Raw genomic sequence first — 20,770 nt, 5'->3', positions numbered from 1 at the left:
GGTTTTTTTTTTTTTTGGTTGGTTGGTTGGTTTGGGGGTTTTGCTTCTTTACTTTTCTTTTTTTTTTTTTTTTTTTTTTTAATATATATATAGCTTAGTCTTTGTCTCTAAACAGAAATAAAGAATTGTGCAGTGTCAACATCTATGCTTTTGCTAAATAGACTTGACAATAGGTCTGTAATTAGACATGGCAGTGATGTACCCTCTAACATTGCTTATACAACAGTTCCAGTCTCTGGTGAAGTACAAAGGGAACAGATCACAGAAAGTGGACAGGCCTGTGCACTTTTCATAAAATCCTTTTTGAAACACAATAACTAGGCTAGAAGGGCCATTGGTTTGACCTCATTGGGTATTTTGTATGTTTTGTGACTTACCTTTTCATTACAGTGATCCTACACACACAAGAAAAAGCCTCAAAGTCTTCTATAACCAACAGTGCTTTTCACTTGTTACAAAATAATTCTTCACAGAAGACCTGACCTAGTTTGTTTAAATCCAGCACAGCTTTAGGACTTCTTAGCCTGGCTGAGCTGCTGGTTACTATTCTTCTCTTCTAAACCTGTTCAGAGATGACTGAGCTGTGCACAGGTCTGTATTGTGCTATGCAAAGAGCCGTCAAAGACAGCTATTGCAGAAATAGTAACTATTGCACAATGCCTGGCCAATGTTTTTGCTCACAAACAACTAATTTAGGTTAACACACACAACTCTAATTTCTATTGAGTCTGAAGAAAAAAACATCAGACAGGACCATTAAGGTATTCTGACCAGAATGTTGTCTTTGTTTTTCAAAGATGTGCCATAAAGGCCATTTTTATTTCATGATGCCATTAAAAAAAAAAAAAAAAAAAAAAATCTAACTGCCCATGTTTGCAGTCTTTAAAGATATTGTTTCTAGTTGTGACATCATTCACTGTCAAATCTTTCACAACATGGTAATGGAAACTACTGCATAGTAATTACCATATATAAATCACACACTGATTCCATATAAAGTTGAGAAAGGAAATAATTTCTTCATTTCTCAGAGTTTGAATAAATAACTTTATATATCTAGAAAACCACATTGCCAAGTGGCCTAAACTAGACAAGTTTGCATAAACTGCTCATCTGTGATGCCAGAATTCCTTCCACCTTTCTGAGCAGTGGATTATACATGGACGTGTAAATACTGCAGGCACTTGATAAAGTCTGACATTTTGCATAGTTCTGTAAACCATCTCTTTCACTTTATCACTGTGTATTTAAGAAATGAGCAGAGCTGAAGAAAATGTTTGGGATGTGCTTGAAGATAGTATGGCAATGTTGAGACAAGACTAATGAAGTTAATTAAGTAAATTGAGGGTCTTGTTTTAGCATTCAATAATTTAAATTCAAGAAAGGCATTCAAAAACACTCATGGCAATTCAAAGTCTGGCTAGGTACTTCAGAAGTCATGAACAGAGGGTGAAAAAATATGATCAAACACATGATCTGGCTTTTCAGCACACACCCTGTATCACCCAGCTATTTTACATGGTCTTAAAAGTATCAGGCTTATAAACTGTCCATATGTATTAAGTATATTCAAGTACATATATAAACTATATAAAAAGGTCATCTATCTCTTTCAGTTATGAATTCATATACAGCCTTTTCAGTGATTTACAATAAATATATATATTGGCAATAATGAATCCTTTTCTACCAAAATTGGTTAAAAAATAGCTTTCATATGTAATGCAACAGGTTCCAGGAACATGAGAAATATAAACCAGCCATGCTAGCTAATGAACAGTTATTAAAAGCCCATTTCAGTACAATGGTTACTGCTGGTTCTGGTGGTGTCCTCAAGAGTTTGTGCTGTAATACAGAAAGGAATTACGAGAGTGGGAGAGCGCTGAAACCCCAGTGGATCAAATTCAGATTTCTGAGGTATTCAGCAGAATTTAAGGTTTCATTTTGAAAGAGCTGCTAGCCATTGTGGCTCTAAATACCACTTTGCAAAATGACCTACATGAACAAAAGGAACCCCAAAAGCCTGAATGTCCAGACAGTCTGAAACAGGTCAGCACAGTGAACAATTTCTTACTCGTGTATAGTAACTCAGACTCAGTCAATGCATGAAATAGTTAAAGCTGAGTCAGGCCACAGAAAGGAACTATGGAGACTGAGAAAAATAACCTGCAAGTCACTTCTGCTTTGAAAGAGTTGTACAGAAAGCTCATTACGGAATTGACTGGTGAGGTTTTGTTGATTAGGTCTGGGGCTTGGTTTCCAGCAGCTGGGAAACACCTACCCCAGAAACCTCTCTGAAATAAAGAACGTTTCTGAAACTAGTAAAAGTTATAAGTAATTGCAGTGTTCTTGTTTGTCCTAATCAGCTAGGAGTTTGTGTGGATTTACTTCCCTCAGCACAGCACTACTGTGTCAACAATGTTAGAAGGAACATATGAAATGAACTTGACTTTCAGTAAACAGACAACAAGTCCATTAGGATGGCAGGCAAGAACCCCCTCTAAGTACACTCTACCTTTCCTCTAGAAAAGAATTCATGTAACTCCAACAGTTTTGTTTTCTTTTTTAATCATTATTTTTGCTTCATTAAAATTTACTGTCCAGCTGGGCCATATTTGTTGTTCATAACAATTTGCACTATGTCGCTTTCTTGTTTAGTTAAAACAAGTGGCAATAATAAAATAAGGGCAGGTGAATGTGTTACTATGGTTCCTGTTTATAGCGCAGAATAGCAGGCACAGAGCGAGCACAGAGAATGTAAGGTCACACTCCTTGCCAAGGAAATTTATATATCTATTCCTATTTTGGTTTTAGTCAAATTGTACTTTCTGATCATGCTCTGCTAAAAATGCAAGGCAAGTCATATGACTGTACCTCCAGCTGCATTTTTCACTTCTCTTGTGCTAAATGTTACGTGCCTAGACCCAGGAAAAAAGAAAAAGCATTCCCAAATCATTGGATGCACCAGAAGTGACCTCACTCAAACTTGCTTAAAAATGAAAAATCAGTTTGGATTGTCATTTTGCCTGCTATCTATGATACAGAGAGAAGATAAGAGCTAAGCATTCTTATAGATGCTAATTTATCATCAGCATAGCCTGAATCTGCCTTTTTTTTCTGACCGTGTAAGGAGTACTGCAGGTGCTAGAAAAAAAAAAAAAAAATCAGTAATGAGAGGGAAGCAACACAGTAAGGAAATCTCATTTTTATCACTTCTGCTTGAATATTCTGATAGTCAAGAATACATGAAAATTCTCTTTGTTATAAGCAGTATCAAACTTTTTTTTTTTTTTTTTTTACAAGGCTGGAGATACTGTATTTTCTTTCTTCCCTTTCAGTTTTTAATCCATCTTACCAACACTACCTGTTATACTATATGGAGTCCAAGAAACCTCCAGGAAGAAAAGGTTATTTAAATGAGGATAAGACAGTAAAGTTCCGCACTTTTCTGTCTTATTTTATTTCATTTTTCTTCTTACCAAGGAAAATTAAAAAAAAAAAAAAAAGCCTTTCTCCCTGAAAAAAAATCCACAGACACTTTGGCAAAGAGACAAAACAGTCTGCTGTGGCACTTGCTGGGAATAAATAATCACCCAGCATTATCTCGTGCCAGGATGGGCAATACATAACCAGACGGATTTACCAATCCCTAACTGGCCTCTACAATACAGACCACGTCAAAATGTTTATTAGAAGTGGTTATATATATATAATATGTAATATATATAATATATATTTTTTAATAATATTGATGGCTACTGGCAAAACTGAAATGATTAACAAACGAAAGGCAACAGTTTTGCATGCAGCTTTCAAGCATATATTGGCTAAACTTCCATAGTAGCCCTGTCTTCTCTAAGATATTGCAAAATTTATAGAATATTTCATGTCCTTATATCCTTTTATTTAAGTGAATTTATGGGGTATCCATGCATGCATTGAAAATCAATGTTTTTTTTTAAGTTTATTTACAACCATGCAGAAATCAGCTGTTAAAGAATAACCAGTTTGTTTTATTTCCAAGTCTTACTAAGACTGTTGTGATGAATTGAAGTTTGGAAGCATTATAATAGTTGCTTTTTAAAGAACCTTTTGTTATAAGCCAGTTTCAGATGCTAAAGGCCTTTTAAGGACTTCCCCTTCTTGAGCTCTAGGGGTGATGAAGACACACCACTAAATGAATGCTTGTTATTGTCTGTCAATGGGTGTCTTTGCCTAGCTTTCTTACAGATACTAGTTTACAAATTCAAGACTCAAAAACAGAAAAAAAAAAAATAAATCAGTAATTTCACAAATTCCTATACGTGCATGAGGCAGTGACCCAGGCATTTGCATAATCATGAAATCTGTTTCCTGGAATAGGTTTGCCAGTTTGTCTCGATCTACTAAGTTGGAAATACTTTCTAGAAATAAACTAAAACATCCATTCTCTCTGCAGACATACTGAAGCTAGATGATGCTAGAGAATGTAGATTTATATGCAACACAGATTGCAAGTCTTCCATTCTTTATCAGTTCTGTGCTGGAAACATGAAAAACTGGTAAAAAAGATGGGAGGATACAATAAAAACTTTTCCAATTTCCACAAATATGTACGTTATGGCCATAAACAATCGTCCAACACCAAAGGAGAGAGCTAAATCAAAATGGAAAGATGAAAGAAGTTAAATTTAAATATCAGGAAGAGAATGTGATTAAAACATTGAATTTTAATTAAAGAGACAATATAATATCTTTTTCATCTTCCTTCTTTTACTTTAGTGAAAGCAAGTGTTATATCTTTAAAACACCGTCATTACTGCTGCTCTCATTGTTTCAGTAGGATAATAGAGGTGTGAAATGTATAGGGTGGGTGAAATGGAAGTCTTGGAGGAAATTGTAGCAAGAAATATTCCAACCAGATACAAGAGGAAAAATCATCACCATCAAATTGAAAAGCTTGACTGTAAATAGTCCTAAACAGACTGGTCAAACTTTATTTTTGCCTTGAGTTGGGGCAACTGGTTCAAAAGTTCTTCTGAGGCCTTTTCCAACCTGAGTTTTTTATGACTGTAGAACAGGGTGTCTGTGTGACCTGACAAGAAGCAGATTTGTACTCTTTTCATTGAAGGTCACTAAGGCCAGTGGACTTAGAAGGAAATTTGAGAAAAGATGGCAGAAGTTTTTTGGTATCAAATTAAGAACTTGTCAAACATTTTGGAGGAATGACTTCATCTGAGAGTTCTAAAAGCTCTCCATGTCCACTGTTCTACAAATCTGAGGAAAATAAAAATAATTTAAAACAAACAAACAAAACTTTTGAAAAAAAAAAAAAAAAAAAAAAACAGGTTATGCTGTAACGCACTTTATCAAAGTTAACTACACTAACTACATAACTGATTCTGAATATATAGAAAGATAAGAGGAAGCATACGAGCTGAGACAAATTACTTGCAAAGTATTAATAGCGAGCAGCAATCTTAGATGACTTGTAATAAGACTACTTCTTGAAAGAGAGCAAAGGCCAAGATGAGTTGAATTAGAGTCTACCACTGTTTCTCTTGTGTTCAGAAAATGTCTTTCCTGCAGATTAATTTCTGCAATTAGAAGAATCCTTCTGAACACAACCATTGAAAATGTTGTTTGCCTGAATACAGAAATAGCAACAGCTGGTTAGATTCTGGAAATTAAGGTCTTCAGGTTAGAGAGGAATCTCATAGTTGCCCTATGTTACACATCTTACGGCTGATAAAAGACTCATAACCATATCTGAGACGGTGTTCTTAGCCCTGGGCAGTACAGTGGGCAGATCAGATTGGAGATATTTCAGGTCCAGATGAGATTTAACTGCAAAGCTGCAATATCATTCCTCTAAAATCAAAATGAATTCAGAGACTAACACCATTTCTGCTGTCTCTTTCCACACTGATAATTTTTGCCAAGACACACCTCAGGAACAGCAGTCAGTGTTATTTCAGCAGATGCTGCCTATGATTGAAGCACACAAAATAACTCTGCATCCTGGCCTGACACAGACCCTAATCATCCTCACTAGGGATCCAAGTAACTGATTCCATGTGATGTCTGCTCTAGTTCTGAATGGTAAACAAGATCAGACAGGGGCAGAAGAACATGACCTGCATAGTTAAACTCTGTGAAACTAAGAAATTCAGTCTGTCCCTTTGCTATATCCATGCCTTTGCCTTTTGCAGTACTTTAGTTACATTTGTACTGAGTAGTGATTTGCTTACAAAGGAGAAAAAAAAAAATAGAGAAAACCACAATAAATCTCATCTGTTAGAGACTCGCCCATCATCCATAACAAGATTTGAAAGTGTAAAGGTAGCTTCCTGGACTCTAATTGACAACTCGGCAACTGGTTAAGCTGAAGGCTATTTGGGGTGGGAGTGATACCTTCCTACAATGTGGAAAGCATAATTGTTATATGAATAACAATAACAAATCATCACAGTGATAACCAGCCTGATATTGCCAGATGCTTCTTCAGCAGATCACCGGAATATATCAGAGAGGGAAATGATTTAAGCCACTACAGAACCCTCAACACTCTACCTTTTGTAACTGATTTTCTTTCACCTTTTCCTCACTCACACTGACTAGCAGTATTGCTGGTAAGACCACTGGAAGTTCACTGTTGCAGGTTACTACTCAGTGAGAAGCAATGCCGTAACTGCCTGCTCCAAACCCACTTAGACCAACAGAAAAGGGACTACGGCGCGTGTTTCGTGACTACTCACGGCTCAGCTTCGATGCTCTGGTCAGCAGCTATGTAGTTGGCAGGGACGTAGCCCTGGAGCTTGCGGCCAGGAGAGACTGACCCTGGTGGCAGGAGGAGCCTAGCATACCACCAGCCCTCGTGGGATGCATCCAGCACTTCAAGCTTTTCCCCAGCTTGAAAGCTCAAGTCCTCCTCTGTGCGAGCCTCATAGCTGAAGAGTGCCACAAAATTGCAAATGTTCACCAGATGCTGGCCAGGCAACGGAGGTAAAGGCTTGCTTTTTTTCTCACTCTCTTTCGCTTCCTCTCTTGTCTGGTTGTTACTGTATATCACAGCAAGGTTGGGAAAAGTTTGGCCAATTTTGTCTTCCTTTTCATCTTCCTTCACTGAGAATAAGCAAGGGATATAGGGCTTCAAGCAGGTGCAGTACTTCCATAAAATGTTTCCCATCCTGTTTCCCTGTGCCTTGCTCTGCTTTGTCTCTTCTTTTGCTTTTCCCAGTTGCAATATCCTTAGACCAACTTTTGCCCCATCAGAATTTCAGCGCTTTGCAGGATTTCTTTCCTTCTTCCTCCTTTGGTACAAAATCAAACAGCTCTTGGCACAGCTGGAAGCTCTTCTCTGAGCCCCACTGAGAGTTCATTCCAGGTGGCTCCTGATTCAAGAGTGAAACCTGAGTATCCAAGTGTGAGAGCAGATGTGGAGGGAATTTTTCACTTCCTCCTCAGAACAGGAAAGCAGCACACAAACTGCCTCTGGGCTAAACTCTTGGTACAGCAGGAGAGAGTGAATCCTCCTCTCCAACAACAAAAAAATAAAATAAAATAAAATCATAAAACCTAATCCGGAGCAGGGGGAGTATTTTCAGTTCTTACTGCGCATGGTGGGGTTCTCTCATCTCTAACTGTCATATGATTAGCAGTGAACCTCGGTAAAATTTATCTTGGCAATGATTAACTGAGCTGACCTGCCTGTTTCCTCAGCCTCCGACGTGAACAGCCTGATTATTTCTTTTTATTTCCTGGTCTGCATTGGTTTCTGTTCACAGGGGAAGCTTCTGTCTGCCCAGAGTCAGCAGACGCCCTCACCTGGAGCACACCTGCTGCTTCTGTACTATTACACACCCACTTTTTTTTTTTTTTTTTTTTTTTTTTTAAGCTGCTTTTAGCACTTCTTATAAGGAAGAAATAAAATATTTCAGTCCTTATTCTGTATTTTAAGGAAATAAAGTCTCTAGCCAAGGAATTGCTCTAGGTGGTTGGTTAATTGTACCACCAAAGTATAAAATTAATGGCTTTTTTTTTTTTTTTTTTTTTTTTTTTTTTCCCAGCCAGAGAGCAAGCCAATGGAAGCTAATCTAGCCAGTATGCTTGCTTTTCCAAAGCACCCATAAACTGGTATGCAGACAGAGCATAGGAGTCTGGATGCTGCTGTGGCAAAGCAGCCTGGGGAGCCGTCTGCCACATCCCAGCAGTGAGGCCCCAGCTTTATAACAGCTGGAAATCACCAGCCTCAGGGACACGTAATGCTGAGCAGGAGCAGGAAGCACAGGAGATAGCCTGGCTGTACCACATGGTGGCATTTCAGTAACAGGCAAGCTGTTACAGATAAGAGGTCAAACAAAACCCACTCATGGGTGCAAAACTTCCGGGTGATAAAGAAACAGACTCCCATTTGTTATTATTTTTTTTTTGGGGGGGGGGGGGGGGGGGGGGGGTCAGGAATAAATGATATCTTCCTAAATGATTCACATGTGTATCAGCTCCATTTAGAGTTCCTGATTTCTGTTGCTTTACAATATAATAATAATAATATTATTAATAATAATAAACTTAAACCAAACCCACTTTTTTTCACTATGTCTCTCAGCCTGTCCTTTTAATGATGAGACCAGTGGCACAGGCAGAAGCTGAGCGATGCAGTGGGGACTGCTGGATGACTGAAAGAAGTCTCCACTGAAAGCTTATCAGGTGCATCTCCATTGAAGAGGAATCAGGAACTGCTTTCTAACTCCTCTTCCACAATGGTGCAAACAAAACTGAATAAAGCAGAAAGGACCATACACATTAACTGATCATTAAACCTAATAATCTGTAGAGAACTCTTTGGGACTGATGGGAAAAAAAAAAAATGGCATATTAGTTTTGCAGATTATGAAAATCATATTTAGTTATGAAGTATGACAGGAGATGATTTTTCCCCACAGCAAGTATTAATCGTTACCCACATCAATAAAAACACACATATCCAAGAGATATTTACCTTCCTTAAGTCTGGTAGACAGGAAAGGCCTGTGTTGAAAAATAAACTATCTTCATTAGTCTTGTTTCAAGAATTATTTAAATTCAGCAAGGCCAGGGAATAACAGAAAAGATGTATTAAATCATCTCTGTTTATTCAATTGGCACATTTGACAGATTTTCCTGTAATGTTTCATGGTTCTGGCATGTTCTGGACGATGGAGATACCTACATGTACAGAAACAATCTCATGCACTGCTCTTTTCAGGATCAACACCTGTCTTTACACTCAAGTACCTGCATACAAATCACATTGTGTTCACTTATATAAATATATATAGCCATAGAAGAATGGTGTTTAAACCTACAAATGTTTGTATATATATATATACATATAAATATTTGCATATAAATATACATGTATATATATATATGTTTGTGTATATATATCCATATATATATATATACATAAATATATATATGTTATATATATATAACTTATCTCAAATAATCAGTGGCATTAAATTAATGTTCTCTCCCAAGGTATGGCCCTTTACAAGACCAGGAAGATTTTTGCTGAAAGAAGAGATCACTAACTGTAAATCAGATTACTTTCTTCCCAACCAGCTCTTCAGGATCAGTCCTATTTATGTAACAGGTAGTCTCTTAAAAATCGCCACAGGTTTCATTAATCAGAATCAAAACCCCAGAAAGAGAGCGTGAGAGAGAGAATAATGAGGCTGCTGAGAACTGCTGACCCAGCCTCAGAGATGTGTGGGGCAGGGCTGTGCCTCACTACATATGGGATGAGCTGTGGTGGAGCACTGGCTGCACAAATGTCTTTGTTCGCACCCTCATGATTTTATTGAGGATTCTCTGCATTTCTGAAAATAAAGCAGCTCTCTTCATGTTTTAAAGACTTTAAGTCTTTAAAGTGAGAAAAAAATGTATATATAATAAAAATGTTCTTGCTGGTTTTACTGAAAAAACATAAAATCTGAAAAATCCCATAATCCTAATTTTCATGTTCACGGTTTGGAACAAGAGGATAATCATGTATATTCAGCAGCTTTTCAATATAAACTATTGCCTAAGTCTTTTGCACTGGTATTACATATAGTTTAACAGAATAATCTTTACAGCACCTATTTCTGCTTATAATTTATTTCTTTTGCCTTGCAAAAGAAAGCCAAACAGATCTGTATTGATTACTGGTCCTCTGTATATTTACTTAATCTATTTTGGAAGCTGACTGTCAAGACAAAAATTGTCTAAATAAGTAAACTACTGGCTGTAAAGTGAATGTGAAAGACTTAATGAGATATGTTGATGAATTTTATTAGCAGAAATGCTTTGAGAAAGACACAAGAGTCTCACCTCATTCTTATAACCAACAATAACTACAGAGAAAGATGAGTATATTATGACCAGAGATGGAACATTTACAGTCTGGATACCAGAATTCTGGTCCCCATATTAATATAAAAAATCATTAATATTACAAGTAATTTCTTGAAATATACAACATCTTAAAACAAAGATGGATCGTTTACAATCTGTGTATGACAGGATCACATAAACTTCAATCAAGCAGTACATTTCCCCATCAAACTATATAACTCCCTATCAACGTTAAAGTAGATTTCCTTGTTCTATAAAGAAAAAAGTCCACACTAATGATGTAAGTTTGAGGATGACAGATATCTGGAGTTACTCTTTATATTCTGTATGTTGCTTACAAAGCCCCATATAAGTGAGACTCTTGCAAGGAGTCTCACCCTTGCATAAAAGATTCATTTGCAGTCCTCCAAATCCATTAAATCAAATTCTAATTAACTTAAGTCAATACTCTTTAGGCCTTGTTTATTCTACAAAACAGTCATGATTAAACACAGTAGTGAAATATATTTCTCTTAGTCGCCTGAATGGACAGAAAAATAATGTGCTAATATGATATGTTCTAGTAAGCCTAGTGCAAACCTAACCTGAACCACATTAATCGAAGTGCTCTTGGAACAAGGTACTGCTCTGCATGGATTAAGGTATCAGACAGTTGTATTAAACAAGTACAGATCAGACTTGAATCCATGATATATCAAAAGTCTCCTTTTGACAGAATTTTTATTTGTATTCCATGGTTTCAAAAACTATTTTGTATAAGTTTTCATTACAAATATTTCTATGTTTATTGAATTGTATGTGCTCTGTAAGGAGCCATTGGTAGAATACATATTACCTTGCAGATTTAGAAAAAAAAAGAACCCTCCTGAAACTTATAAATATGCAGCTCCATATTTTAGAGACAGGGAGTGAACATCACTGAGTACCAGGCTTTGATACCAATAATACATGATGTTTAACACAATTCCCCTATGCCATGCAGAGAAGAATTACAGTCAGAACTGTACTCTCTCCTGTGGAAAATGAATATTCCAAGACAATATCAACCAACAGTTTTGTTAAGAAATATGAATAGGTTCAAATAGGAAATTGAAAAAGAGAGCTTTTTGTCCTATTAATAATACAAGATAATAACAGAAACACATATTTCTTTCTGCAATTGTTTCAAATTTTGTAAACAGAAGTAACTCCACATGGAAAACCAAAGAATTAAGATATAAAATGCAAAAGTCATAATTACATAATGTATGAAACTGTTCATAGCATCACTTTCTACATGTTATAATCTTTTTCTAGTCATTAGTTATGCTGTCACATCAATATGTATTAATCTAAATATTTGCCATAATGCCATAATGTATGTCTTTTAGAAAAAAACTTTCTAATGCATTATGATAAAGCAAGTTGAATTTTCCAGCAAGGTAAAATATTCAAATAACATGATCTTTAAAGAAATCAGATGAATAGCTAATGCATACTGCTCTGAATCTATGCTTGGGAAATAGTTTAAATGATTAAATATTTTAAAGTAGTGCTGTTTTTTTTTAAAGTAACAAATAGAAATGAAGCACAGTGATTTTTTATTACAGCTGTCTTTTTTAGCAACATTCTTTTCCATTTCCACAATAGAATTGAACACATTACCACCACTTGGTAGCATTTTTATAATCATTTTAATCGGCACATCCATTTTGTTTCTGTAATTTGCAAATTGCCATTCTTTTCAATGAAAATAAATCACATGTGTAATCTTACTCTTGACAAAATTGTTTACTTTTATTGATTAATCATGTTCCTGGTTTTCTATATTATCTCAAACCATAGATCTACAAAGATATAGAGTTATATTTGAGTCTGTATTTTTGAACCTTAAATCTTTCGCATTTCTAATGAGAAAACTCTGGATATTTGTTTTCATAAGACTGATGCAGTAATCCATCTCTACTCCAGAAACTGTTAAAAGTACATTTTCAAGTGCTTTGGTGATGAGGGCTGCTTATTTATTAGTCGAATTGTGGCCTAAAACAGGCTACATCTGACACCAAGGAACACAGAGGAATAAGACTCTGTCAAAGAGTGACAAAATGGAGACTTTCTCTATTTGTTCAATCAGATTTCACTCTGCTTAAATGTAGTGCGAGTGTTGCCATTATCTTCAATGGGACCAGACCTGAGGCATTATTTTTCATTTTATCCTACATTATTTTAAATGATATACAGTCTATAGTGTTAAAAATTTAAGTTAATTTCATTTCTATGAAGCAGCCTTTCTGAATAAATCCACATTGTAGATTTCAAAGGCATGAAAAATACAATGCTTTCAAATCTGTCTCTGGGTGGGAAAAAATATGGTAAGTGAGTGACAAAGAACTATCAGTGAATATGTCTGTATCATTCTTTAAAGTAAATTTATTCCAAAACTGATCCTGTTATGGACAGTTTTTAAATAAAGAAGTGTATATATTTATGGTGATTTTATCATGAGTCTAGATAATTTCTGATATAACTCTATTAATGTCTGTATGCTATGCCACAGATGACTTATGAGCATGACTTACCATCTTCATCTTCAGAAACTGGAACTGCATGAAGAGAAATACAGAAGTCCAAAGAGGGATGGATGGAAAGGAATAGTGTATTAAAGTACTGAACACATCATTTCACCTGTGAATGAGAAAGGTTTTTTTGTTTGTTTGTTTGTTTTTCCAAAAATAAAATCAGCAGCCTCTCCTGACTTCTGAAAGTGAGAAAGGCAATGCCTTACAATCAGATAAAAATTACCATTAGAATATATTCTTATACCACATAAAGGAACACAACTTGTACATTACTTTAAATGACTGAAATATTAAATGTAAACATAAAAGAAAAATACTAGCTGTTAATTTTACTTTTATTAGTCCTGCTAGATAAACTGTACTTATCCTTCCACACTACTGTAGATAGTGCACACACTGGGATTGTGCACACACTGGCTAAAATCTCTCTCCAGGAAAAGGGCTGGGTCTATAATAATTTCCTATGGTTTGCCAGAATTAACACTGTGCACCATCCATCCACCTTCCACACTAGGTCAGAGTGCCTCATAGAAACTTCAGGATGTGCACCTATATCTTTTTATATAAAAAGGAAAGGGCAAGCAGAAGAGGAGGTTATAATCCTGGGGTTTACTTCAAATCGAAGCAGCCAGGGAAGCAGCAGCCAGGGCATTTGTTAGAAAACAATCCTAAACCCCATAGTCATAGGCCAAAGGCACGATTGATTTGAAAGTGGTTATCTTAACTACCCATCTTAAGAAGCAAAGGTACAAACTTAAGGTCCATGAATGTCAACATTTAGGAGATCCATTTCTACATTTATTTCTTCCATTTATCCAGTATAAAAAACCTTAAAATTGATTTCATTTTCTTGGTGCGTTTTGTTGTTTTTTTGTTGTTGTTGTTTTTTCATATTCTGAAGTCAGTGACAATATTCTCATTGGTTAAAGTTCATCTTTCACTCTTACTTCTTGTATCATCATTATTTGTACCAGGTTTTTACTTATGTTTATAATAGTCTTTTAGTAAAAGTAAAGATATAGTATGTGAAGTTATTTCTGTACTATGTTTGGGCCTCACAGGCCTCAGTCTGGTGTCAGTTTTCTGTTTGCTCAAAATATAAAGTTTTGCAAATATAATGATAAAACTTGAAAAATAATAATAACAAAAAAATCTTACTTCTTTCCTTTTGTTTCTGCATTCTTCTCTCCTTCTCTCCTTATATATTCTTTATATATTTTCCTACCTTTTTTCTCGCCGCAGTATTCTGTCTTTGACAGGTGTGTAGTAAGATGCTGTGCAAAAGACATTACCCAAAATGGAAGACATTGTTTCTGTAAGCTTAAGGAAAAGAGATAGGAAGTAAGCATCCCTAGTGATGTTCACTTTCAGCACTTGCATTACAGGTGTTTGTTGCTGTAGACAAAACAATTGAACTTCTGGGAAAAAACTTCCCAAATTCATATTTGTCTCTCTTTGTTTGCAGAGCTTTAAATTCCCCCTCTCTCTGAGAATAGCATGAGGCTCAACACAACATAGGTAAATCTGAACATAATTTTTTCCTCATTTTCTGTGAGATGACAAAGACTTACACAAGATCAGACTAAAAATAATTTAAAAATCACATCAATATAATGGAATCTTTTGGATACTTAGTGTATACTTAGTTTTAAAATATACTCTTCTAGATCTTTTATTTTGCCTTCTTATCAACATCCAACATACCTTTTTATCCTTTTATCAGATCATTACTAGACACCCTCTACAGGCAGAAGCAGAACAGTAAATATCAGATTCAATTTATATTCAGAATAAGCTCTTACATTTGAGATTTATAAGCATTACTATTAGCATTTTGTTATTACAGCTCCAAGGAACATCACTCTCAGTGTCCAGTATGAACATCACTCTCAGTGTCCAGTAATGAACACATACAGAAGAAAATCTTTCTTAAATAGATCATTCACTGCTTAATAAAGATGACTTATTAATTAAAAATAAATAAATAAATAAATAAGAAAGAAAAAAAGACCTTCCTACTCATCACAGTGCTAGATTAGAGTTTGATCTTGAAAAACTTAATGTGATGATGGTTGTAATGAATTAACTAACTTGTGTATTATTTTACACAGACTGCTCTGTTAAATTACTGTGTGTTCATTACTACAGCTCTAGTAAGTACTAAACTGGAGCAATGTGTTTAGTTTTTGATCTTGTGTTCCAGAGGAGAAAAAAAAAAAAAAAAAAAAAAAAAAAGACCAATTTGATAATGGATAAATATCATCCACTTTCAGAAAAATACAGAACTCCTTAGCTTTTAAAGGCCTCAAAGAACTGGACAAAAAGAGACTGTAGGAAAACATATACTAACAGTCTTTATGTAGAGAAAAGGTTGGTGCACAATTATATGGTTCTCATATCTGTTAGGAATAGGACAAGATGTAACAAAAAAAAAAAAAAAAAAAAGGTGCAATAGAGCAAGAGAGACTTAATTTTTACATGGATGGAATGGGAAAGAAAACACATGGTGTTCTGAGTGTAAGGACTGTTAAACACTGGAAGAAATTACCTCAGTGGCTCTTTGCTCCTTTTTAAGAAGTTAGACAACTATTAGGGATGTTTGTAGTCTGATTGATCCTGCCCCAAGGCAAGAAGATGACTGTCTTTAGGTCTTTGCTAGTTCTATTATCTTTAAATCTGTAATTTACAGTTGTGGCATTTCCCACTGGCTGTTCAATAACTCTGTCCTTTGTTGCAGGCTGAGAAATGCATCAGATTTTTCTTTTAAGCAATCATTAGCAAAAGTATCAGGCTTGAACCACATGTCTGTAATGTACTTGAACAACTTAAAAATTCTTCACTCATGAAGAAAATGAAGCCATAAGAGATTAAGATATCTGCACATGACTACACCATAATGAAAGGGAAATGAGCACAGAGAACTTAGATGTCCTACTCCAAATTTTATGCTTAAAACTGGGGAAAAAATAAATGGTATGTTGCAACGAAACATAGAAGAAATAGGACAATGTCCCACATATAGCAGCTGCATAGTCATCTTGCCATAAAGTAAATACAGATCTACTTCGGAAGCATAGTTGCCAAAAACTATATTTTCAGAACAATTTCTTTTGACTAAATGTAGCATCCATCCAGCTCAAAAAGAAAAATCTTTCTAAGTATCTCTGGACAACTACTCAGAATTTTTAAGAATACAGTCACTAAAAGTATTACAATCAGTCTTGGCTATTAATCTCCCTGAAAAATTATTGATTTTCATTTCCTGCTTTCATGTTGTGTGGGAACAGTCTAAGTTAGATTACAAGATCTGAGAGGGGGGATAAGGACAATAATCAGGCTTTTGAAGGTCCCCAATGTACGCAGAAAGATTCTGAGCACCTGGTGGAATACTGTCTGCTTAACCTTTTAACAAACCCATGGTTTTAGTTTTCGGAATCTTGTTTCTTTAGAAGTATCAGTCTTGCTTCCAGTAAGACAGAGAATGTAACCAGTGTAGTACTGAGGTGCTGGATGTAATCAGATGTCCCACCTGAAGGAGGATGCCAGAGACTGTATGTACCTGACTCCACTGAAAAAGTAAAAGTGCCCATATTTTGTGCCATATAAAAAAGCTACTAAGCAATCCAATAAACTGTAAAGTTTCTGAAAACACTATAATTCAATCAAATCTTAAGCCCTGATCACTAGTCAAGTATATTCTCCGGGCTTCTCTGTCTGGAGGCAAGGCACCTCATGTGTCACAAAGGGGTGCCTTGGAAATAAGGTAGCATTTTCCTAAGCATTTAAAGGTCTATTAAAGAAATACTAATAATTAATGACTTTTTTTTTTTCAAAACAAATGCATTTTAGACAGTTTTCTTTCTCCTAGACAACCAGAACATCCTTGAAGTGAATTAGTATTGTTAGATCTATGTCTATTAACGCATCACTCTAAAAAAGAGTCAGAGGTCTACTTCTCTATATTCTTGGACTATTCCTCCAGTGGAAACTTCTTTGTTTTGACTTATTCTACTCCAAAAGTATTATCTTACAGCCACAATTCTGGAATGTTCTTCACTTTTGTGTAAGAATGTGCTACTTGTCTAAAATAAAAGTGCCTCATTTGTTCAAACTGTTCTTTACTTTTGTGTATCACTATTGTGAATCTTTCCACAGTATGAGAGGTCCTTTCCTTGTTTTAATTAAACTTTTATAACCATTACATAAATACACAAATGGATGCAAATGCATAGGGGGAAAAAAAGAAACAAACAAATGACAAACTGCTTACACAGACTTGGGAAAGTAAAACCTGAGTTTGAGGAAAGTAAAAGAGACCCATGTGACGATCATTAAAAGTTAATGACAGGGACGTCCCATTGCATTGTACTGCTGCCCCCTTACGGACAAAGAAAATGAAATGTCGGAGTCTGCTCACAGGCCTAAAACTGTATGAGGTGAGCTTTAATTTTAGGAATTTTGGCATGGTTCTCATGCCTCTATGTATGCCACTGGAGTCGGCCTGGTTCCTTTCACACTCTGGGGCATGTTAGTACCCCTGCCCTCTGAAACTACAAAATGGTGGGAGCCCCATCTGCACTGAAAGCAGGAAAAGGCACAATGAAAGCCAAAATGACCTCTGCACATTCAAAAGTACCGGCCGGGCACATCAGGTCATATCTCACACATGTCCCTGCCCGTCACAACTGATGCAGGCCCACCAGCCCCAGCCTGGGCTGCACTCAGCTGCAGGCCAACCAGCTATGTCTCCTTGGGTGGGACAGGATGGGATGCTCCACTGTTTGGCTTGAATCTGTGTCTTTTCCCAATGGATCATTACTACATATTTAGAATATAAAAGTAATTACTGTAATAAAATAAATTAACCATGGAGAAACCTAAAGTGTGGGTTAGGACCTGGTAGCCCCAAAGCTCAGCCTTGCTTATGTGGACATTCCATGGTACCATCAAACTTCAGAGATGAAAAAGTAATCCGAAAAGATACTGTTAACAGATTAAGATTCAATTATTTGGGAGGATTTCAATTAAAGACAGCTCCATTTTGGTTCTGAGAAAGGTGCTGGTGTGTTCTGTCAAGACATTTAATAGACTCATCTGAAAGGAAGAAATTGTGAGACAAAGCAAAGCTTTTCAGGAAACAGAAAGATAAATAAACCTTGGGGGTTGTGAAGAAAAGTAAACCATGCTGGAAGATTCCTGTTATCAGGTTGGTGCTGTGAATGCTGAAGATGAAAGTAACATTTTTTCATTTCTCCTTTTCTTTTCCCAGAAATGAAAACCAATTATCTTCACCAAAATTGTCTATATTTTCTATTGTCATCGTTCTAATTTAATCTTCAGCTTCAAGTATCTGAAATTTAACTTGCTGAATTGTTCCATTTGAGTTCTGTTCCTCACAGTAAGACACTTAAAAATAAATTTGATTAGTGCTTTTGTGTTGTAAATTCCAATATACTTTCTCATTACTAATATAACTGTGCAGTACTCACAAAATCTGGATGTTTGTGATTGCTTTTAGTTGATAGTGAGTACAGTGATCAATGAATATATGATATTGATTACCTATCCAATTGTCTCAGTACTACTGTGTGTTAAGAGGGTTTGGAGGTGAATTTTCATATAAAATGTTTTACAGGCATGGCAAGCTACATTATAAATTTAGAAAGCTATGATCTAAACAAAATTTTGTAAGCTGCATGAGACTAAAAAAAAAAAAAAATCCTTCTGGAATAGGAGAATTCTCATAATGGATTGTATTCTTATAATTTTCATGTCAGGCGAACTTTGAGTTAATGTGAGGGTAGTGTGACATGCTTGTGGCTGAATACATGAACATACTGAAGTCAATAGAAATTTGTCACCATTTACTTCAGTGGGGCAGGAATTTGCTCTGTATTTCCCAAAGTGAGCAGCTTTTTGAAGAAAAATTACCTTGTGCTCAGAGTACTCAAGGTGCTGCCTGATCTTGATGGCTGTAATCGGGGTTGTATGAAAGATACTGGATGAACCTCTCTTGCTACATGCTCAGGTTTCACACCTTCACACCTGTTAATTTAAGGAATTCATACATACATGTAAATGCATATGCATGTACGTATTAGAGTATATATGCATATATATTTAACATATCTAAAACTTGTATGAGTCTTTATGTATATATACTGAATGGTATATAAATATATAATATATGGAGTATTTGTAATACATGGAGTACATATATACACATACACAGCAGCATTAGAAAGTATATTAATGTTTGTGAAAGATTCCGAGTTCCTTTGAAAGAGGCTCTTATAATGAGGTCTGAGGTAAAATTATGCAATCCTTGTCTTTCTTCTCCGACACTCAAAATGTTCATCTTGCTCTACTATTATTGTTAGTGAATTTTATTCCTAATTTCCATTTTCCTGTCTAGTCTATTTCCTACCTGAGCATAGGAAACTGAATTTTGGTGTATAAATACATTGTTTCTCACTCAATTATTTGAATGCATTTCCAAAAGCCTTTTGCTTTGGAATAAAAAATAAATAAATAATAATAATACTACCATAATTGAGCTGTCCTGCAAAATATATATATATATTAAAAAAAAATCATAATTTGATATGATCAAAACATAATATTGGACATCTATTTTCAAATCTCTGCCCTCTTGCTATGGTTATGCACCTCAGCCTACCCAACCTGCAAAGCAAATGTTTCATTAAAATTTCTCTCACTCCAAATACAAATTCTATTTGTAGCCATACAGAAAATAAAATAAAATAAATAAAATAAAATAAATAAAATAAAATAAAAATTTTTTTTCTTGCAGTAGCCTGAACTATACTTTTTCCTCTTTTGTGACTCAAAACAGCATTTTGATGACATTATTGGTCGAAAGAGAGAAAAGAATTATAGACAGGAATGAGGATCTGCGAACAAAATTCAAGCCCAGCTATTTAAGCATCCGGAGCCTTGGCCTCAGCTAGGCAGCATATCCTAGTTCAGCCACAGAGAACAGACTTAAGTTTATGCAACTTTCATCTGTTTATTTTCTCCAAATGCGGTAATTCCTTACAGAGAGCACCTTCTATACAAAATTGCAATAGTGATATTTGTTGAGAAGGTACCCATCAAAACAATGTTACCTGGAGGTAGACTACATTGTTATAGTGCTTTGTTTGTTTGTTTCTTTTTGATTGCCAAAGTTGCCAAGAAATACGATGGTAACAATTAAAAAGGTTTACTTTTTTTTTTTTTTATTGTTTTCTTAGAGCTGAGTGTTTACTGGCTAGTGTTGCTTATGCCCTGCCGGGATGCCGGTGAAGAAGCAGCTTTCCTGTTTGCCTTCTAGCAGCGCCCTTAGGGCCCGGCGCTGCCTGGCCGCAGACCAACGTGCCCTAACTCCTGCTGAAGCACCCTGCTGCTCAACAGATCACCCTCTAAAAGACTTTTGCTGGCACTTCTGGCCAGCTGCAGCTACCACCAACCCCAGCAGGAGCTCCCACGTTTATTTCCAACCCTCAGAGTCTCGGCGGGAAACGCATTTTTAAAACTCGGGCGCCCAAACACGCCTCCGGGACAAGGGCTCCGCCTACGCCTTTCCGCACCCGTCCCTGCTGCCGGGGGCTGCCGAGGGGCGCGACCGCCCCGAGGCCAGGCCCCATGCAGGCGAGGGCAGCCGGGCCGAGCCGAGCCGAGCCGAGCCGGGCTAAGCTGAACCGAGCCGGGCTGAGCCGAGCCGGGGCGGGGACAGGGCGGGGAAGGGGCGGGGGTGCTGCGGTCGCACCGCCCCGCGCCGCAGGAAGCACCGCCCGTGCCCCTTCCTCCTCCTCCTCCTCCTCCTCCTCCTCCTCCTCCTCCTCCTCCTC

General features: G+C 36.4%; 1 protein-coding gene across 1 annotated transcript in view; it reads right to left on the bottom strand.

Annotated features, from left to right (window-relative positions):
* The window catches only part of FRK (fyn related Src family tyrosine kinase), a 57,422-nt gene extending 49,735 nt beyond the window's left edge, over window positions 1–7,687 (bottom strand). The window contains exon 1 of the mRNA XM_035323043.1: window positions 6,738–7,687. Within this exon, the coding sequence (XP_035178934.1) occupies window positions 6,738–7,168 (431 nt within the window). The 5' untranslated portion in view covers window positions 7,169–7,687. The remainder of the gene's footprint in view (window positions 1–6,737) is intronic.
* Window positions 7,688–20,770: the final 13,083 nt, after the last annotated feature.

This window comes from Oxyura jamaicensis, chromosome 3, assembly GCF_011077185.1.
Source record: "Oxyura jamaicensis isolate SHBP4307 breed ruddy duck chromosome 3, BPBGC_Ojam_1.0, whole genome shotgun sequence".
NCBI classification, from domain to species: Eukaryota; Metazoa; Chordata; class Aves; order Anseriformes; family Anatidae; genus Oxyura; species Oxyura jamaicensis.
Note: the sequence above shows the minus strand (reverse complement) of the source record. Positions and strands in the feature narration are given on the sequence as shown.